The sequence below is a fragment of the Vanellus vanellus genome, assembly GCF_965231255.1.
Source record: "Vanellus vanellus genome assembly, chromosome: 6".
NCBI classification, from domain to species: Eukaryota; Metazoa; Chordata; class Aves; order Charadriiformes; family Charadriidae; genus Vanellus; species Vanellus vanellus.
The window spans coordinates 12,404,330-12,422,157 of record NC_138911.1 but is presented as its reverse complement, the minus strand read 5'-3'; the positions used below and the strand labels follow the sequence as shown (position 1 = coordinate 12,422,157).

The window sequence follows — 17,828 nt, the reverse complement described above, 5'->3', positions numbered from 1 at the left end:
TTGCCTCTTAAAGAGAGAAGAGTCACATACTTAGTGACATGCACCAAAGCTGCTATGTGAGATGAATTACAAAGGCAACGTTTTTCAATTTCCTTGACACATTCACATGTATAGTAGAAATATTTTAGGCACCTTGCATGCAGCTTGAGGCAAAATCATACTCGACAGTTGTTAAAAGCAGGGATTTATCCCACTTTACATTTCACCCTAACTTTTGAAGCCAGGATGATTATAATCCATTATTCCATGTTCTAAGAACTGCATATTGCGTTAAACCTAACTTAAAGAAAAAACAAGAATTTTGGCATGAAGAAAACATGGTACTTCTATTTTAAGACAATAAACCAAAATCCTTGAATTTAATTTTTATCTTTGTTCTGGATAACCCACTTGTTTCCACAGTTCGTGTGATTTCTGGACTTGAGAAAAAAATACTGTACAGGTATGCGTGGATAATTTCCTTGCTTTTCTTTATGCCAGCTTTCTAAGATTTATTACAGTAAAACTGGAACAAAGTGTTTCCAGGGTCAGAAACAGGCTGTAGGCTATGTCTACATTAGCAAGTAATTCAGAGCAAAAGGAGTAGACAGACAGACTGAAGCAGCTGGTGCTGCGGTCCCTGCAGCTATGTTACGCATTTGTTGTTTCACTTTGGACTGCATTTAGTCCAGTTGAGTTGATGACCCCATTGTTCATTGATGACCCCCGTGGTTTTAAGCTAAGTGATGAATCATTGGTTCAGATCCTTTTAAGAGCTGGTGAGCATTTGGTACATACCTGAAGCAGAACTTCTGGGTTAAATTCTTCCAAGAAAAATCTAGTATACAGGCACCAAAACAGCATCAACAAATGGTAAGGGGAGATGCTGGAGGAATTAACTTCAAAATTACACTACTGCTTGAAATCAAATGTAGGTTTAGTCTGTTCTACTAACAGACAGTGTTATCCAGTCAGCCCATTAAAGCTTGGAGAAGACATTTGACAGCAGAGCAAATACAGCACCAGACAAATGACTTATGCAGAGAATTGACTGAACCACCAAGCAGAGGGGTTTCAGTATTGGAAGACAAGGCTATTCTGTGCTGTTGTAGCCATTCCAACCAAGAATTTATTTTTTCTACCTCAGAAAAGGAGCAATAAACTTAAGCTATTTTAAGGAATAGTTGGTGTGGCAATGGGGCAGATTAAATTGTTTGGATGAAAAATGCACTACTGATTCTCCCAATTTCAAATAAGAATTAACCTGAGGACCACAGCCATTGGGAAACAGATTGATGAAACAGGAGATGTGACAAATACTTCTAAGGTTTTCTAATGGGGAATGATGTAGGAATTGAACCAAATTCCAAGTATATGATTTATTACCTTGAAAGAGAGCAATAATGATGGCTGTTGGTGTTTAACGTTGGGATAAAAGTAAAATTTTTATTTTCTGCAACATGTTCTTCAGTAAGTCTTTACTCATCTTCTTATAAGCACATTCATTATCAGTCTCCCATAGATATCTAAAGATTGTTTTTCATTGGTTTAGCAGTTATTTAATCTGTGGACTTTGCTTCAGGTAGCAGAGTAAGTCTACTTGCCAACTCCTCTTTCAGGGTCTACTTCATGCAAGTATTCACTATGAATGTCTGTTCCCAGTAAGAAAGCTGATGCTTTAACAGTCATCTTCTATGAGACACAGTCATCCATAAATTTTAATACAGGTTAGTAATGTTCAGGAGTCTGTTCAGTTTTTTCAGAGAGAAAAAGAGAGAAGTAGGAAAAGAAAGACATATGTACAAGAGGAACTATGCAAGCTCCTATCTTGTGTTTGCATAAACAGAGACTCTGCGAAGCATAAATGCTTCACTGGTTTGAGATGAGAAAAGGACAGACTTTAGAATTAACTTGAAATTAGTGTAATATACTTAACCTAACTTCTTCTTACGTGACATAAATGTTGTTCATCTTCTGAACATGTAGTATATATAAAAATAACATCTCTTGTCCTCCTGGTTTATAGCTTGTTGTTTCAAGAACTGATGGAGTACAAGGCCTCTTCAAAACTTGTAATCAAGCACAAGGAATTAAAAACTGCCCAGTCACCGTACTAACAATCAATCAATCAATTTCTTCTTCTGAATAAAGGTACTCCGGACTGCCAAAAGCCAGTCTTAAGCTTAAGAAACTTCTACTTCAAATCTCTGCATAAATGACCTTAAAAGATCCATAATGCCAACCATCCCTCTTAGGCTGTTTTATGTGGATGGGTAGGCATCTCTAGGCAAGCATTCCAGTTCTTCTTGACGTGAAATCTATTCACCTTTATAAAACCTGGAGAAGGAGGTTATTAGTTTTCTCTCAAACCATTATCTATAACATCTGAAATAGTGGCATCTATGCACTTATTTATGAATTCTTCTTGTAAACGAAAATTAGACAGAGATTGACTTACCTGATGCACACAGTCTAAGAACTGTAAGAAAACAGGAGCAAATCCACTACCCTGACAATTGAGAGTCAGATTACTACGTTGACTGAATTTATGACCAAAAGAGAGCCATTCTTTTTCCACCAGCATTCGGAAGCCTTCAAGTGTCCTATAGAAGGGATCACTGAGTAACTGCACCAGAGATACTACCTAGATCACAAGACAGGATATATTGTGTTAAGAGTGACATAAGTTAGGAGAACACTTTAGTCAATGAAAATAAATATTCCATGATCTGTTTATAGTTCAAGGGAACAAACCCCTTCATATAAACTCAATTATAAGTATTTTGCTACATACATTAAGTATTTTTATAAAACAAACCAAAGAATATCTCACATGAAGAAGCTTCAATTAAATTGAGACTTTACGATACCTGTAAAAGTCAAACCCGAGCAACTATAGACTTTGGAAGTCATTACAATGCTTACCACTTTTAAACTATATTTGAAATAAAATCACTTCTATTAATAAAATAAGGATAATGAACATTTATAAAATAGTATCGTCTACCTCAGCAAAGAAAGTGTTAAAGAATTGGTTCTGAGGGTGAGAGTTGCTGCAGTGTTGTCATGCTATGGTGCTCAACAGCCAATTTCAGCTTGTTTTTATAGACAGAATCTTGGGAGACTTTAAAATGCAGCATAGACTTCTTTCACTTCCAGCTATGTACGTCACCACCTCTATCCTTCTTTCTTTGACAATGATTCCAATAATAATGTTAACATTCTTTTGTGGGTTTGTTTACCTGGTATCAGGATGCTGGCTGCACATGAAGTTTTTATTTACTAGAATTATTGATACCAGTGTTTGTTTATCTTCTGAATTATGAAGCAACTACGTGGACACAATGCATCCATTAAATGAGGCAGTGGGTTTTCACTCACCTGATTTATAATTTGTTTCACAAAGTTATCTGGTCTGGTGATCCGTCTTTGCAGCAGGTGTTACAGTCACTTTGGCACAAATTTGATTTTTTCCTTGTGTGTGTCTCCTAACTTCATTTATGGAAAGTGAATGGCAAGAGAAGGAATTCCTCTCCTTCTCTCATGTGTTTAAAGTGCACTATGTTTACAAAGATAAATGATCTGCTGTGGCAACTTTCAGCTTTCATTCTTACACATGGTCAGGTACAGGAATGCAGATTTTATATCTAAGCTTTAGAACTATAAGTCCATTGGGACCTTTGGAACAAATTAATTTTCAGGAACTCTTTCATGGTGTAAATTGCAAATGAATGCAAGGATTCATGCATTCTAGTTTCTTCTCTGCTGCCATAAGACAAATTTATTAATGTTTTACCAAATTATCAGTCACTTGTGTAAAAAATTATTGCATGGTGTTTTTTCTTATTAGAGGTTTTAATAACAGCTTACTTGTGCAGTAATATCCCAGCCATCTTCCAAACAAACCATAACAGAAGAACCATTTTCCAGGAGCTCAGAGATGATCACACCCAATTGCATTATCCTGTGAAGCTATAAAGTATTACAAATAAGATAAATTTCTAGTATTATCATTATAGAATCTTTTCATTATTAATACTAAAATATGAATTCTGAAATCTGCATATATCACAAAGATGTAAAATGTAACAGTCTCAGGATTTTCATCTGACCTACAACAAAACTAAGCAAAGATTTGAAGATAGGAACTTTAACTATTAAAACCAATGAGTACTGTAATAAAATAGCTGTCATAAAAAGGAGAATGGGAACAACACAGTTGACAGATTTATTGTAGAGAAATTCCATCCTGGGCTTAACACTAAAATCATTTCCTGTGAAATGTTAAAGTTCCATAAATTCACTAAGTAATTTGATGGGAGAACCAATGTAAGATATTCACAAGATAATATTTTCAATGCTCAAACTCATGGAAGGCAGAAAATAAATTATTATTATTATTATTATTATTATTATTATTATTATTATTATTATTACCACCACCTAAAACCAAACACAGAAAAATCCTATTTCTAAAATCTGGAAATAGTTTAGATAAACTGTGTTTCTTATACTTTGCTTTTGGGCAGACTGGCTAAAACGTATGGAAAGAGGACACATGGATTATTGGCATTCTAATACTCAGTATGCAGTGACACTAAAATTTCTTGAGCAGCCCACATTAGTTAATTTCTAAGGGTTATTGACTTGAATGAGATTGAGTCAAACATGATAGGTATAAGCAGTCTAAAAAATTTATGTGAATTTGAGCAATTTTATCTTACTATGAGACTTCACATTTTTATTACTAAAAGGAAAGTCTGTATGATGTTCCTAAAATTTTTGTCATACTATGACAGCATTCTTGGTAAACAACATAATAGACAATATGCAAGCAATTCATTTTTTTTTACAGTAGAACGAAACTGCTCTTTGCAGAGCACTGAACACAATCCAACCAATAGCAGCAGCAGGAAAGATGAAAGCCTGAAAGAAGGGAGAAAGCAGTATAGGAAAACAAATAAACAAAAGATGGCAAGAGACATCTAAGATCATGTATGCAAGGAAAAAAGTTCAGAAAGTACAGAAGGCAGAGGGAAGTGAGGCAGGGAAAACAAAATTGAATTGGAGAAAGTAAGAGGAAAAAAGATGAACCAACTGTTTAACAACAGTTAAACCCTAGAAAATTCATCCCTGTTTAGGGCAGTCTGATTTTTTTCCTCTTAAAGAACCCCCTGACCCTATGAATATTACCATGCAAATTGTGATGGAAAACACTTAACCCTTGTGAACATTCACATAGTCATTACATAGAAAACATAAGAAACTAATTTTCCTGTAATTTTTAATAGGAAAAGATTGAGAAGAGCACCACTTTTAAAACCAAGCAGTTTGTTCATTGTTCTGTACTTTCTCAGGCTGTAGAATAGAAGAAAGGCTGGGTTTTTTTCCATCCTTAATGAAGAAATTGATATGCAGTCTGGTTATTCAGCTTCAATATAAAAAATGTAAAATACTACTTTTATAATTTGTATTCAGAAGATAGGGCAGCACTTCAATTTCTTCTTATGTATTCACATCCTTATAAAGAAATATTTAGCCTATACAGTGTTAAAATTGATACTGTGTAACTTCTATTACCCAGGAAAGGAAAGCTTAATTCAATAAAAATATATTTCCAAGATGAGAGATCTATGTCCTTTCACAGGAATAGTAGAAAATGTGTCAAATCAGTCATAAATTAACTATCACATAAGTCACATACAACCTGATTTAAACCACAGAAATGTGGTTTAAATGTCGCACAGCTAGTGTGTGACATTATGATCTAGTCCTGAGCAAAGAGTGGTACACGGTTACTCTTCCTCTCAAATATGCCAAAAGACAGTGAACTCCAATGTTACAATCTCCCCTCGGTCTCTGTGCTGCTATTTTGTTTATTTCACCAAAGTGACATTCAGTTCATTCATCTACACTTATCAACTTGCTCAACTACTCTGTGATTGGAAATGTTCACATGAGGAGGGAGTCTTCATGCTTTTCCCACTTCTCCCCTTCCTGAACAACGCGGTGGCCAGACCAACAATGACCAGGTCCTACGTTCTCTAAGGAGTAATCACACCTCAAGGGTGTGCACTGTAGCACATTTCAACTAGAAGTACATTTTCTGATGCTGAAATTAATTACTGAAATGACTATGTTACTCATGTATTTCCTCCTTAAGAAATCAGCATAAGAGTCTATTCTGTTTACTATGATTAATTGTACTTCAGAAGAATTTGTTCAGCAGAGGATTCCAAACATAACACGCAACTGTTAAAAAACGTTCCCTACAATTAAAACGGTTTTAGATTTACAAAGAGGTGACTTTCCCATATCCTTCTTAATTTGAGTCTTGCAAAGTTACTTCCAGTCTTGCTTTCATGTGGTTAATCTTTATGTAACAGAATATGGGATAGGGAAGTAAAGGAACAGATTCAGAGAGAACAGATTAACACACACACAATGCCGTCTCCCCCACAAACACTTCCCCATATCCCACAGCAGATAACAGATTCTAGCTTATCTGTTAAATACTTGTGCATATGAAAATTCAGGGTGCGAACACAACTAAAGAGTAGAATATCAGTTTTAAAATCAAAAGGCTCATTTATTGTTCTATACTTTTTTCTCATTTTTAAAATACATAAAATAAGAAAAAAACAGTTAAAACCAATCCCATAAATTTATGTAGGCAGAAAAAATGGTCATCTCTACTTGTGTATGTGTTCCATGTTATAAACCATATATTATGTTATAAAAAAATGCCCCCCACATTTGTAAATGTTATAATTGTATTAAAATAATAATGCTTATGTAATGACAGAATTGATCGTATGCAAAAAAATTACAGTGAACAAAGAAGAACAGCTGGTTAGAACACAATAGTTCTCTGTCAGAAGAGCCTGAAATTTATTTTGTGTAAGCAGTACTGCTTATGGGTTATTAGAAGTACCTGTCATATAAATTACCTGTGGGAACCACTCTGACTCCCCAAGTGCTTTAAGGAATGTTGCCTCAGAATCTGTAGGAATAGTGCTGGGAACACAAGCTCTCATCAGCTTTTTAAAGCTTGCCTTTGTCTGTCGGATGTCACTGAATTCAACAGGAACAAATTCACAATTCAAAGCAAAATCGAGTTTGAATCCCTGAGTGAAAAGAACAACAGTAGATGTAATTTAAAAGGGAAGCATATTTTTCACTGACAGTCTCATCAAATCTCACTGTCTTGCCTGCTTTATTGCTAAATATTTCAATTCCTAATTAAAAATCTGTTCAGTTAAACACTTCTACGGATAATAAAAATCCTTACAACACTTGCAAAATATACCACAACAAAGTACCCATCTACTACTCATAACAGCAGAATGTATTGCATGGCAGTCCTATTTTTAATAATAATAGTAACAACAGTAATAACAGTAGTAAAAAACCAAAGCTGAGTGGTAAGTCTGTTGATTTCTTTATACACAATATAATGTGCTTCCTTTAGGATTTTTAGAGCAAATTAACAATAAATAAATAAAAATTAAAATAACTGCATGGATGACATGCCAACAGTGCAGGACAGATTCTAGTAGTTCAATAAAGCAGAAAAAAATTTAACCCCCAAATCTGAAAAGAACCCCCAAAACTAAACTAGCTGACTCATCTAAGCAATCACTGCACACTCAGACAGTTGTCTGAAGTACCTAATTCAACACAGAAGAGCAGTCAGGGAATACCTGATATAATGTAGAAGAGGCTTTCCTAGCAGAGCTCTCAATGTTTCGTTTTACTTACTGCATTTAGAAAATGAGCAATAAGAGAGGAGGACTGAATTAACAGATCTATATAGCAGCTTTCCAGTACCTACAGGAAAGCTGGGGAGGGACTCTGTCAGGGAGTGTAGTGGTAGGATGCGGGGTAATGGTTTTAAACTGAAAGAGGGTAGATTTAGATCAGATCTTAGGAAGAAATCCTTTACTTCCTTTAATTGTAGTCATTTCAGTAATTAAGTGAGGGTGGAGAGGCACCGGAACAGGTTGCCCAGAGAAGCTGTGGATGCCCCATCCCTGTAAGTGTTCAAGGCCAGGCTGGATGGGGCTTTGTGCAACCTGGTCTAGTGGAAGGCGTCCCTGCCTGTGGCAGAGGCGCTGGAACTAGATGATATTTAAGGTCATTTCCAACCCAACCCATTCTCTGATCAAGTTAGCTAACTGAAAAAAAAAAAAGGAACTATGATGAAAAGTATAATATGGAGAACATTATTAGGAAAAACAATTCTTATATATGAAGCATCGATGAAGATCTTCACAGCAAACTTTTAAAGTTTTCTTCAGAAATTGCTCTTTCATGGAATTAAACTTGGACTGCAAATAGTCTTCATTAAGATGCTAGGCCATAGGATGGCCAAGTGAAATGTAGGAGAGTGAAAGCCCAGATTTACTTATGTTTATATTTTGGCTCAACTACCAAACTTGCACCTAGAATGCCAGACTGTAAGAATGTATGATAAAAGCAATTGGGAAAAGTAGCACAATTTCCTTAAAATATATATTTCTGTTTGCATCATTAATTTATGTGACATGATATTTAGCAGAATAAAGCACGTCCTTATAGGAATCAACATGCTCTGCCAAGCCTTTTATAAAACCAGCAAATTCCAAGTTAGCAAGATGCTAACAAAAACTATGAAAATACTTCACAATCAAAAATCAACAGGATTTCTTTCTACAAAACCAGAAGTCAAACTGATTTTATAGACTAGATACAAATTAAGGAGAGTAGGCTTTAAACAATCAGTTAATCACTATGTAATTTTAGCCTTACATTTGCTAACACAATACACTTTTCCTTAGAAATGCCCAGAGATGACGCATCTTCTGCAAAATTGTATTATTAAACAAAACAACAAAAAAAAGTGAAAACCCCATAAAATCTAAACCAGCAAGGAAATAATCCAGGATAACGTAACGATCCTCAAAGTACAGATTTTTGGAAATACATCCTACTGGACTTCAGACTATTACATGTTGATTTTGTCCAATGCTTGTTGTTTGTACATCCAACCGTCAGCTCTTTTCATATTCTGCATAATAATACAAACCTGTATGGTAATATATTCAAAATACCTTAATCTATACCAAGCACTAGCATATTATCCCCACCTCGTTTGTGACTGCTGATACATTAAATGACTCCCATATTTTTGCCAAGTGGTCTAAAGGGTCACTTCAAAGCAGCAGACTAAAGATGTTTCTACTGCATATCTTTAGATGCACGGTTGAACTCTTCATTTAACATTCATTAATACATAAAACAAATAAAATTGCGAGCAATTATTACTATTGGATTATGGCAATTTAATTCTATGTAATAATTCCTCGTGCATTACTCTCCCTATGTTCTTTTTCATCGAAGTGTCTCCTTTGCCAGAGACTCCTAGGGCTTACAGTTATAAAGGAAAACTTAAAGATGAAAAATTGGTATGAATAGAACTGTTTGAAAACTTTGGGAAGAATCTTTTGGGAACTCCAGAAAAGCAAATGAAAATGCCAACTCAATAAAACTAAAAAATTTTACTGGAAAATAAACAGTTTTCTTACTGTTGACTACTCCGTGCACCAACGTGTAATTAAGAAACCAAAATGAAAATGAATTAGTAAGCAATTATTAAAGACGAAGTAAAAACTGAATAAGAAATAACACCTGATGACACCTGATATATAACCAGCATTTAGAAATGCAACTGAAAATACAAATAAGATATAAAAGAACATTTGAAATTACAAAGAAAAGTCAAAATAGAAATAAAATTTGCAAAGAATTTTGATTCATCATTCTGATACAGCATGACTCTCTCATCTCCTGAATTAACATAATTTCAGAGAGACTTGAATACTGATGTATTTTCCTACTACCAATAAATGCTTTTGAAAGTTATATATTTAAAAAAATATATAATATTTCATGTATGCTCACATTTGGAATAAGAAGGTAGAAAACAACCGATTTTTCAATCTTTGCAGAGATTTTAAAAAAATACATCTGCAAATGTTTTCTGAGAAAAAAAAAAAAAAAGAGTAAAACTACCAAGAATTCACTTAGAGAATACTTGTTTCTTAAACAACTGCATCTAAAATAACAAAGTCTATCCAATAAGTTGTATGAAACTGTAGACATAACGTTCCTCTTCAGGTAATCAAATCAGGATGGACAGACTTCTGCGTTAGACTTATTCACGTCAGTTTGGCTTCAAATGAGTTTAAGAGCTGCCCACGGTAATGAAGGTTTTCTTCTCTGGTAATCGCTTTCCTGACTAACAACATTCCATTTGCTTCACAACATATTTCAACACATCAGGAAAAATAAAACTGCACTGTAAATTACCAAATAAGCCTGTTTCATGCTTCCCAAACTAGAAATCACCGAGATTACGACTCAGCTGAACATCAGATGAGTCGTCAGCAGAATCAGAATACAGTAGTATGTATTTAGGTGCTATTAAGTGTGACTCTGAAAGCATGAACTTACAGGCACAGACCTCCAGCACTTCCCTCGGAATAGCTCCAAACGGCCTCTACAAGGGCAGCAAGCTCCACTGCCACCACACCAGCCCCACTCCATTTGCCTACAGTCCCATCATTCATCACTATCCCACACTGAGCAGAGCCAAACTCTGCTGCCCGCGCTCCCTGCAAAGCCAATGCAGGGAGACAGTTGAGACAGCAAAGACATGGTGACTTCCGCGCGTGAAGGCTTTGCTGGATGCTCTGTTGCCTAGCAATGTATTTCTTTCCTAGCCAAGTCTTTCCTAATTTGAACGCTCTTACCTTGTACAAAAGCTATTCCATTCCTCTAGTCATGTTACCCAACTTTGTATGCCTTAGCTCTATCACACATCAGCATTTGACCAAAAGTGACAAATAGGGCTCTACTCACAGAACTTCCATGAGTTTGAGCCTGATCTTCAACTGCCCTTTAAGATAATTTCATATGATTTTATCCTTGTAAGAGTTCACACCTTTAGGAGAGTTATCCATCTGCCTTGTCTAGGATATTATTTATTGTTTTTTAAAAACATTAGGGTTATTAAATTCAAGCCATATAAAAACTACTTTAGGAAAAAAAATTGCCATTACCCGTAACTGAGATTTTTCTCCAAATATATAGAGGGCTGCTTGCCGTCTCAAAAGCTGACTTTGCAGAAAATTGCTGCCACTGTAGGAAGTGGTGTTATCTTTCCCTGCAAGTCTTGCACCAACATCAATGAATGGAGTTTGAGTGTTGATAAATCGGTTGCTTGAACGAAGACTCGCCCATACACCTTCATAAAGATGAAAAATATTAAAAAACCTCTTTGTGTGAGCACTGGAGATCATAATTATTAAGGCATATGCTAAGACATAATTTAGAGAGTAGTGTTTAAACATGTCATTTGCATCCCTCATAGGACATAATTAACAGCACGTACTGGAAAGAAATATTTCTGTAACAAAAATTGTCAAAAGCATCCTACAGCAATGTCATTTAACCTAAGATACTAATCAAACTCTGCACAGCACTTTCTATTGTAGAGAAAATGGCTGCTATGATATCAGTAATACAATGACAAAATGAATCACAACTTGCAAGTTATTAACGTCCATTTGAGTATATGGAAATGAAATTGCTACTGGTGTTCTTTTTAGAAGTAGGGACAAAAATTTGATGTATTCCCTCGTCAAAGGCATATTATTTTGGAAGTCTAGCTAGTAAGAATACTATATAATTACCTTCTTCAAAAATGTAAATAGTATCACTTAAAATTCTGATACCTAGAATTCTTGTGATCCTTTCACCTGACACAATGTAACAGCATCAACCACGTCGTATTATAATGAAAATGTGTATAAGGATGATCAATTCAAATATTACATTTCAGAATAAAGCATTCCATATTTACTCTTGAAATGCCATGATTAAAATGCAGAATGCCATGAATTTTAGTTTTTAATTCTCCATGTCTAATGGACAATTAGAAATGAACATGCATTTAAGAAGTATTTTTTTTAATCATGTGTTTCATGACTATATTCTGGCAGATGTGACTACTCTACAGTTGTGTGAGTAGAGAGAAGAATGTCCAGAAGATGACAGTCTTACAGTTTTAATCTGGCAGTAAGATCACCATTAATCTGGCAGCAGGGCATGGTACAGAAATCCCAAAGCTAGCAATAATATGAACTTGCAACAGTGCAGTGTGACGTGGAACCACAGACTTCCATCTGAAAGCAGCACAGCAATATTTGAATGCTGTTGTACCAACTTAATAACCTCTGCCTCTCAACAGCATTTTTGGTTTGCATATTGTGCCTTGCTGATGCAGCTATATTGTCATTTCCAGAGGAGGAAATTTCTACAGCACGCAGATGTGCTCTGATCTGATCACCCTTGAGTAAGTTTTGTGCTTTCAACAAGAGACAAATTAGTGATAAACCAAATTGCCAAGGCCTGGTTAGCACCAGCAAAAGAAAAGACAAATAGTAAATATTTTTCTATTTCTTGTGCCCAAGTTAATAACAACAATTTTGTGAGACTGTTTTTGTGTATCCAATGTGAGGTATGTGAAAGGCACTTGATTTTCAGAGTATAAACAGCACTACTTGAAAATCAAATCACTTAAAGTACACTAAATTTGGCGTTCAAATGGCAATGTGAAATTCTTTAACCCAATATGCAGTAAATCAGATTATCAGAAGAGACTCTGGTCCATAAATCTTCAAAGCAAGATATCGAAAAGAGGCACCAGAAATACCTCATAGTAGTAGAAATTTAGATATACAGTACCGAAAACCCCCTTTAGTAAAATCCAGTAATACGGATAGTTAATATTTCTTGCCTAGAAGAAAAAAGCTGCAGATAACAGTAAAATTCCACTGAGATATCCCAACCAGCAAAATAATTTTATTCTGTTTTTTAGAAGGAGGATTATGTTTCTATTAAAGAATAATTCTGTACAGTAATCCTCAACAGGGACTCGTCTGTACAGTTTAGCTTGTCTGTCTGTCTGGCTGCTTGCCTTAGATGCGAGTACACCAATAGGAGTAACTGAGAATGGTTGGCTAGGAACTTATGAATTGGTAACAGTTCTGAAGTCTCCACTTTGAAGACAGCCAGTTTTATAAAATACCTCACATAGTAAAGCAGTATGTTTAGTATAAACTTTTGTTCCACAGATGAACTACTACAGATGAAATAATAAAGACTTTAGCAAGCAGAAATCACAGCATTTAATAAAGAGAAATAATTTCTTTTTCATTTGGTATGAAAACCGCTAGCTCCAGCACAGACAACTACCCCAAACACGGTATATACAAAGATACACAGTCACACTTTATAACATTTTACAATTGCAGGCCATCATTAGTGCCTGTAGGACATCAAAAGCAACAAAACTGCTTACAAATAGATGCAGATGAACATGTTTACCAGTGATGGATAACAGTGATTAAAAGACACAATTATATTTCTATTAGATTTCTATTCTAATTTTGCCTTATTTTTTGTTAGCAGTATCTAGCTTTTATTATTTGGCATATATAATATTATTATGACTTTTTAATACAGCAGATATACATTTTTCATTAACACTAACAATAATTTTGGAAAGAAAGTTCATTGACTAGCTAACAGTATTTCTTAGGTATTTTACTAAAGCAGTAGGAATGCTAAATGCTCTTTTGCAGAATTAGTTTTCTGCTGTTTAAAATTTTCACACAGAAATTTTTCTACATATCACTTTGCATTAGATCACAACATTACTAATAAATAACATGGTGAAGTGTGTGACTAATCACTGTCACAGCATCATACAGTCAGTGGCCAAAAAACCCCCAAACAAGACAACACAACTGCACTGAACTAAAACCCCAAAATTTTGTTAATGCAGAATCAAGGCTGTCAGCATCACTTTAGCATGTATCAAGATACTGGAGTAGTTATGGAGATGGTAGAAAAGAATGTGGTTTCAGGACACAGAATACAGTACCTTGATGGACTCTTCCCTTAGTTGCTGATTTGGAATTTGAATGAGTGAAACATTTATCTCTGTACCCGAGCACTGGTAGATAAGTTAAGACAGAAGGAGGAGGAATGGAATGCACATTGCAGCGAGACACATTGCAGGAGAAAAGAAAAGGGTTACTTATTAATTTCCAAAGATCTAGTATATATTGAATTTTTTTTACAGTACATGATTTATCAGACAGCACAAATCTTAGTCATCACAAGACAAAACATCAATCAAGCCAGAAAACCAATATAAAATGGGAAGGAAGTATCCATTTATCAAAACCGAGTAATTTTCATTGTCATTGCAATAGTTTCAAACATGTAGCACAGCCATCATGTGTTTTTCCATAATTATAATACCAAAGGAAATATAACGATTAAATCATTCTGCTGAATACTTTATTGAAAGCTTCTATCCAGCTGAAAGTTAGCTTAATTAAAAATCCCAAACCTTAGTGCTTTTTTAAAAAAAGTTTTAGTCTATTTTAGGTACATAATTTAATGGACCTCAAATTCAAATCAGAGTGCAAGATGTTAGTTCTGTGTATCTACAAACATTTTTAAAGGACTGTGTAAAAGTCCTTTAAATTTAGAAAATATGTAATATCTATCACACAAAAAGATTTCCTCCCCCCTTGCAAAAATCCTCATTTTGAGTGGGAGCCTTATATGCTTATCAGAAGGTGTATTTTTGGCTCAAAAGCCACATCAACACAAGCAACTTCTTTTAATACAAATATTGTATGAAAACATACTCGGAAGTATTGTCCCCTGCTTTTAAAATAAATGCCTGAGCTGAGTCTGTATTTATTAATTATAAACATCCTACTATTTTTCCAACAGCAGTAAAACATACTGAGAAAGCATTTTATCCTACTAAATGACACAACAATGCCAGGCAAGAAGTGCTGTTCTTTAGAACCTCACTATACTTCTAAAGTAATATAAACAGACAAGGTATGTGTTTTGAGTGAACTTACGATTCTTATGAAAGATATCACCGAAGGTATTGCCAAAAAAAAAAAGGTCCAATAAAATACAAGTATTTGGCCAAATATTTCAGATCAGAAACAACCTAACTGGGCTTTAGGCAACTACTTTGTTATAATGTTCCAGACAAAGTAAAAAACTGTACCTGACACGGACACAAATATTCAGGACAACTGATGAGTATTAAGAACAATGATGATTTTAAAAAATGAGAAATTCAAGCACTGGCACATATCTTTTAACTTAAATTTTAAAAGGATTTGTATTAAAAATAAACTGTCTGGCACAAAAAATAGAAAATGTCATTTTCAATTGGCGTATCATAGCTGAACCTGGCTTTTGAGCCCTGGTACATGTGAGAATGAAAACAAGGAAAAAAAGAGGGATCCAGAATTAAAACCAGAAAAATACTGCTATTGTATTTTGTACAGTGTAGTGCATAATCCATAGCTGCTTGCTATGATAAAGTAGCTAGCTCACCCCATTGCCTTTTTTTTCTTTTTTTTTTCTTTTTTAATTATTCTTAGGAATATGAAGGAGCAAGAAATCACCATTTTTAGACCGCCCGCATAAAATAAGTCTGTTTTTTTCAGCTGACCAAACCCCTGTATTTTTGGTCCTGCATACAGTCTTGTGACACTACTTCCCATGTGAAATACAGCTCAATGTGCAAGAGTAGCGAAAAGCTTTGCAATGATAAAGTACGTGAATCAATTTGAGAACAACAATTTTAGAGATTCTATATATTTTGTCTATTTTAGAGTTTCTTCTAAAAGAATTCTGTTAGCTAATCTAAAAACCCTGGTGTTTACTTATCTGCAGGGAGTTATTCCCTTTCCCTGTTCTCTCTTAGCCTGTCAACTTCTCACCTTCACTAGGGCTCCCATTGTACTTGTCAAACATTCTTATGTTTCAGCAAAGTCCTCGCGTATCCTGCTGAACTGTGAATAGACTGCAGATACTGGGCTGCAATTACACCTTTCAGATATACAGAGCAAGTGTGGCATCGATCCAGCAAGACACAAGATAACTTCTCTGCCCTCTTCCCGATTACTGCTGAAATTTAGCCAAGAGACTTCAACGTCCAACAAAACAACATGTGTGTGACCTAATACCGCCTCAAGACTCCTCTTTTCTTCACTAAGGAGTAACAAATTCATTCCATCACACTTACGACAAACTCTAACCCCAGAAACCAGCAACAGTTATTTCAGTAATCCTTTTATCTTCAAAAGACAACTTCCACACGGTCAACCAGCAAGCTTTCCCTTACTTATCTGGAGCACCTTCACTGCCCCTCAGCACCACTTTGCTGTTGGCACTTTTGTCCCAACACAAGAGGATGGAACACAACCGAACGTCTGCTGTCAGCTACCCAGCATTTTCACTATTTTAGTACATAGGCAAGCTGGGCACAGTCACCAATTTATCTAACAATTCCAGACCCTATTAACTCCTGTTCTCTTAGGTCCCTAGCCATTTTACTTATCCAATTAAAATCACTATGTTTTTTCATCTCCATGCACTGCAAAAACAAGACAGTGAGCAGAGAGCTCAAACAGAACTTTTAGATATAAAATATGCATATACTATGATTAATGAAAATGCTCAGAATGTTCTGTTCTTCGGTGATCACCGTTTAACTGCCCTTCCTCTCTTCCCTTCCACATTCTCACATAACTTTTCTACACAGCTCTGAGTATTTTCCTTTCTTCTTTCCTTTCTCCCTCTCTCCTGCCTTCTTCCTTCCTGCATTTCTCTAATCTCTCTTGAAAGTTTTTCTTTAAAAAACTGTTTTATTCTTCCCCATATGAAGCTACAGTTTTTCTATCACACAACAATTTAGGTTGGAAGGGACCTCAGCAGGTCAAAGTAGGTCTAACTAATTTTAGATGAGGTATCTTACAGCCATTCTCACTCCCACCTCTGAAAATCTGAGCTGCGTTTGCTGTAAAATGGTTAATGCACTGCTCACAAAGCTGGAAGGAGTCAAAAAGGAAGAGAAGCAACTTTTAGATGCTTAGAAATAATTGTAAGAGCAGCCTCCAGGGCTAATAGATAATAAACAAAACACAAAATGCTCCTGTTTGGAAAACAGATTAATCCCTATCCTAACAAACATTTATTTAAGGAATTTGATGTGCTAATTTATGTGTGTATTGCGCATAAAAAAAATCATAACAATTTCATTGTACTAGAAGAATAAAATAGATGGAATCCACTTCACAGAATGAAAGCCTCTTGTAGAAATGACAATGATGAGCCCTTGTACCTAAGAACACTATTTCCAAAGAACACACTTCACCTCCCTATTTATTACAGCTTGGCCACACAAATCCCTCCTTTACCTAGAGTAAAATTATTCAGATAGATTATTTGTAACTTTACGAAGCATCAGCTAATCTTCAGCCAAATGCCAGAATGATCTGTAACTGGCCACAACTGGAATACTGTGTCCAGTTTTGGGCTCCCCAGTTCAAGAGGGACAGGGAACTGCTGAAGCGAGTCCAGCGAAGGGCAACTAAGATGATTAAGGGATTGGAGCATCTGCCTTATGAGGAAAGGCTGAGAGAGCTGGGACTCTTTAGCCTGGAGAAGAGAAGGCTGAGGGGAGACCTTGTTATGGCATACAAGTATCTAAAGGGTGGGTTGAAGGAGGATGGAGCCAGGCTCTTTTCAATGGTTCCAAGTGACAGGACGAGGGGTAACGGGCACAAGTTAGAAGCCAGGAAGTTCCGTTCAAATACACGGAAAAACTTCTTTACGGTGAGGGTGACCGAGCACTGGCACAGGCTGCCCAGGGAGGTGGTGGAGTCCCCTTCCCTAGAGATTTTCAAGACCCGCCT

The 17,828-nt window shown here is 35.6% G+C and overlaps 1 protein-coding gene across 1 annotated transcript in view; it reads right to left on the bottom strand.

Moving 5' to 3' along the window:
- The window catches only part of SBF2 (SET binding factor 2), a gene marked incomplete at its 5' end in the record, with an annotated part of 228,924 nt that overhangs the window by 22,753 nt on the left and 188,343 nt on the right, over nucleotides 1–17,828 (bottom strand). The window contains 4 exons of the mRNA XM_082485054.1: nucleotides 2,438–2,623; nucleotides 3,850–3,951; nucleotides 6,930–7,106; nucleotides 11,082–11,266. Of these exons, the coding sequence (XP_082341180.1) occupies nucleotides 2,438–2,623; nucleotides 3,850–3,951; nucleotides 6,930–7,106; nucleotides 11,082–11,266 (650 nt within the window). The remainder of the gene's footprint in view (nucleotides 1–2,437; nucleotides 2,624–3,849; nucleotides 3,952–6,929; nucleotides 7,107–11,081; nucleotides 11,267–17,828) is intronic.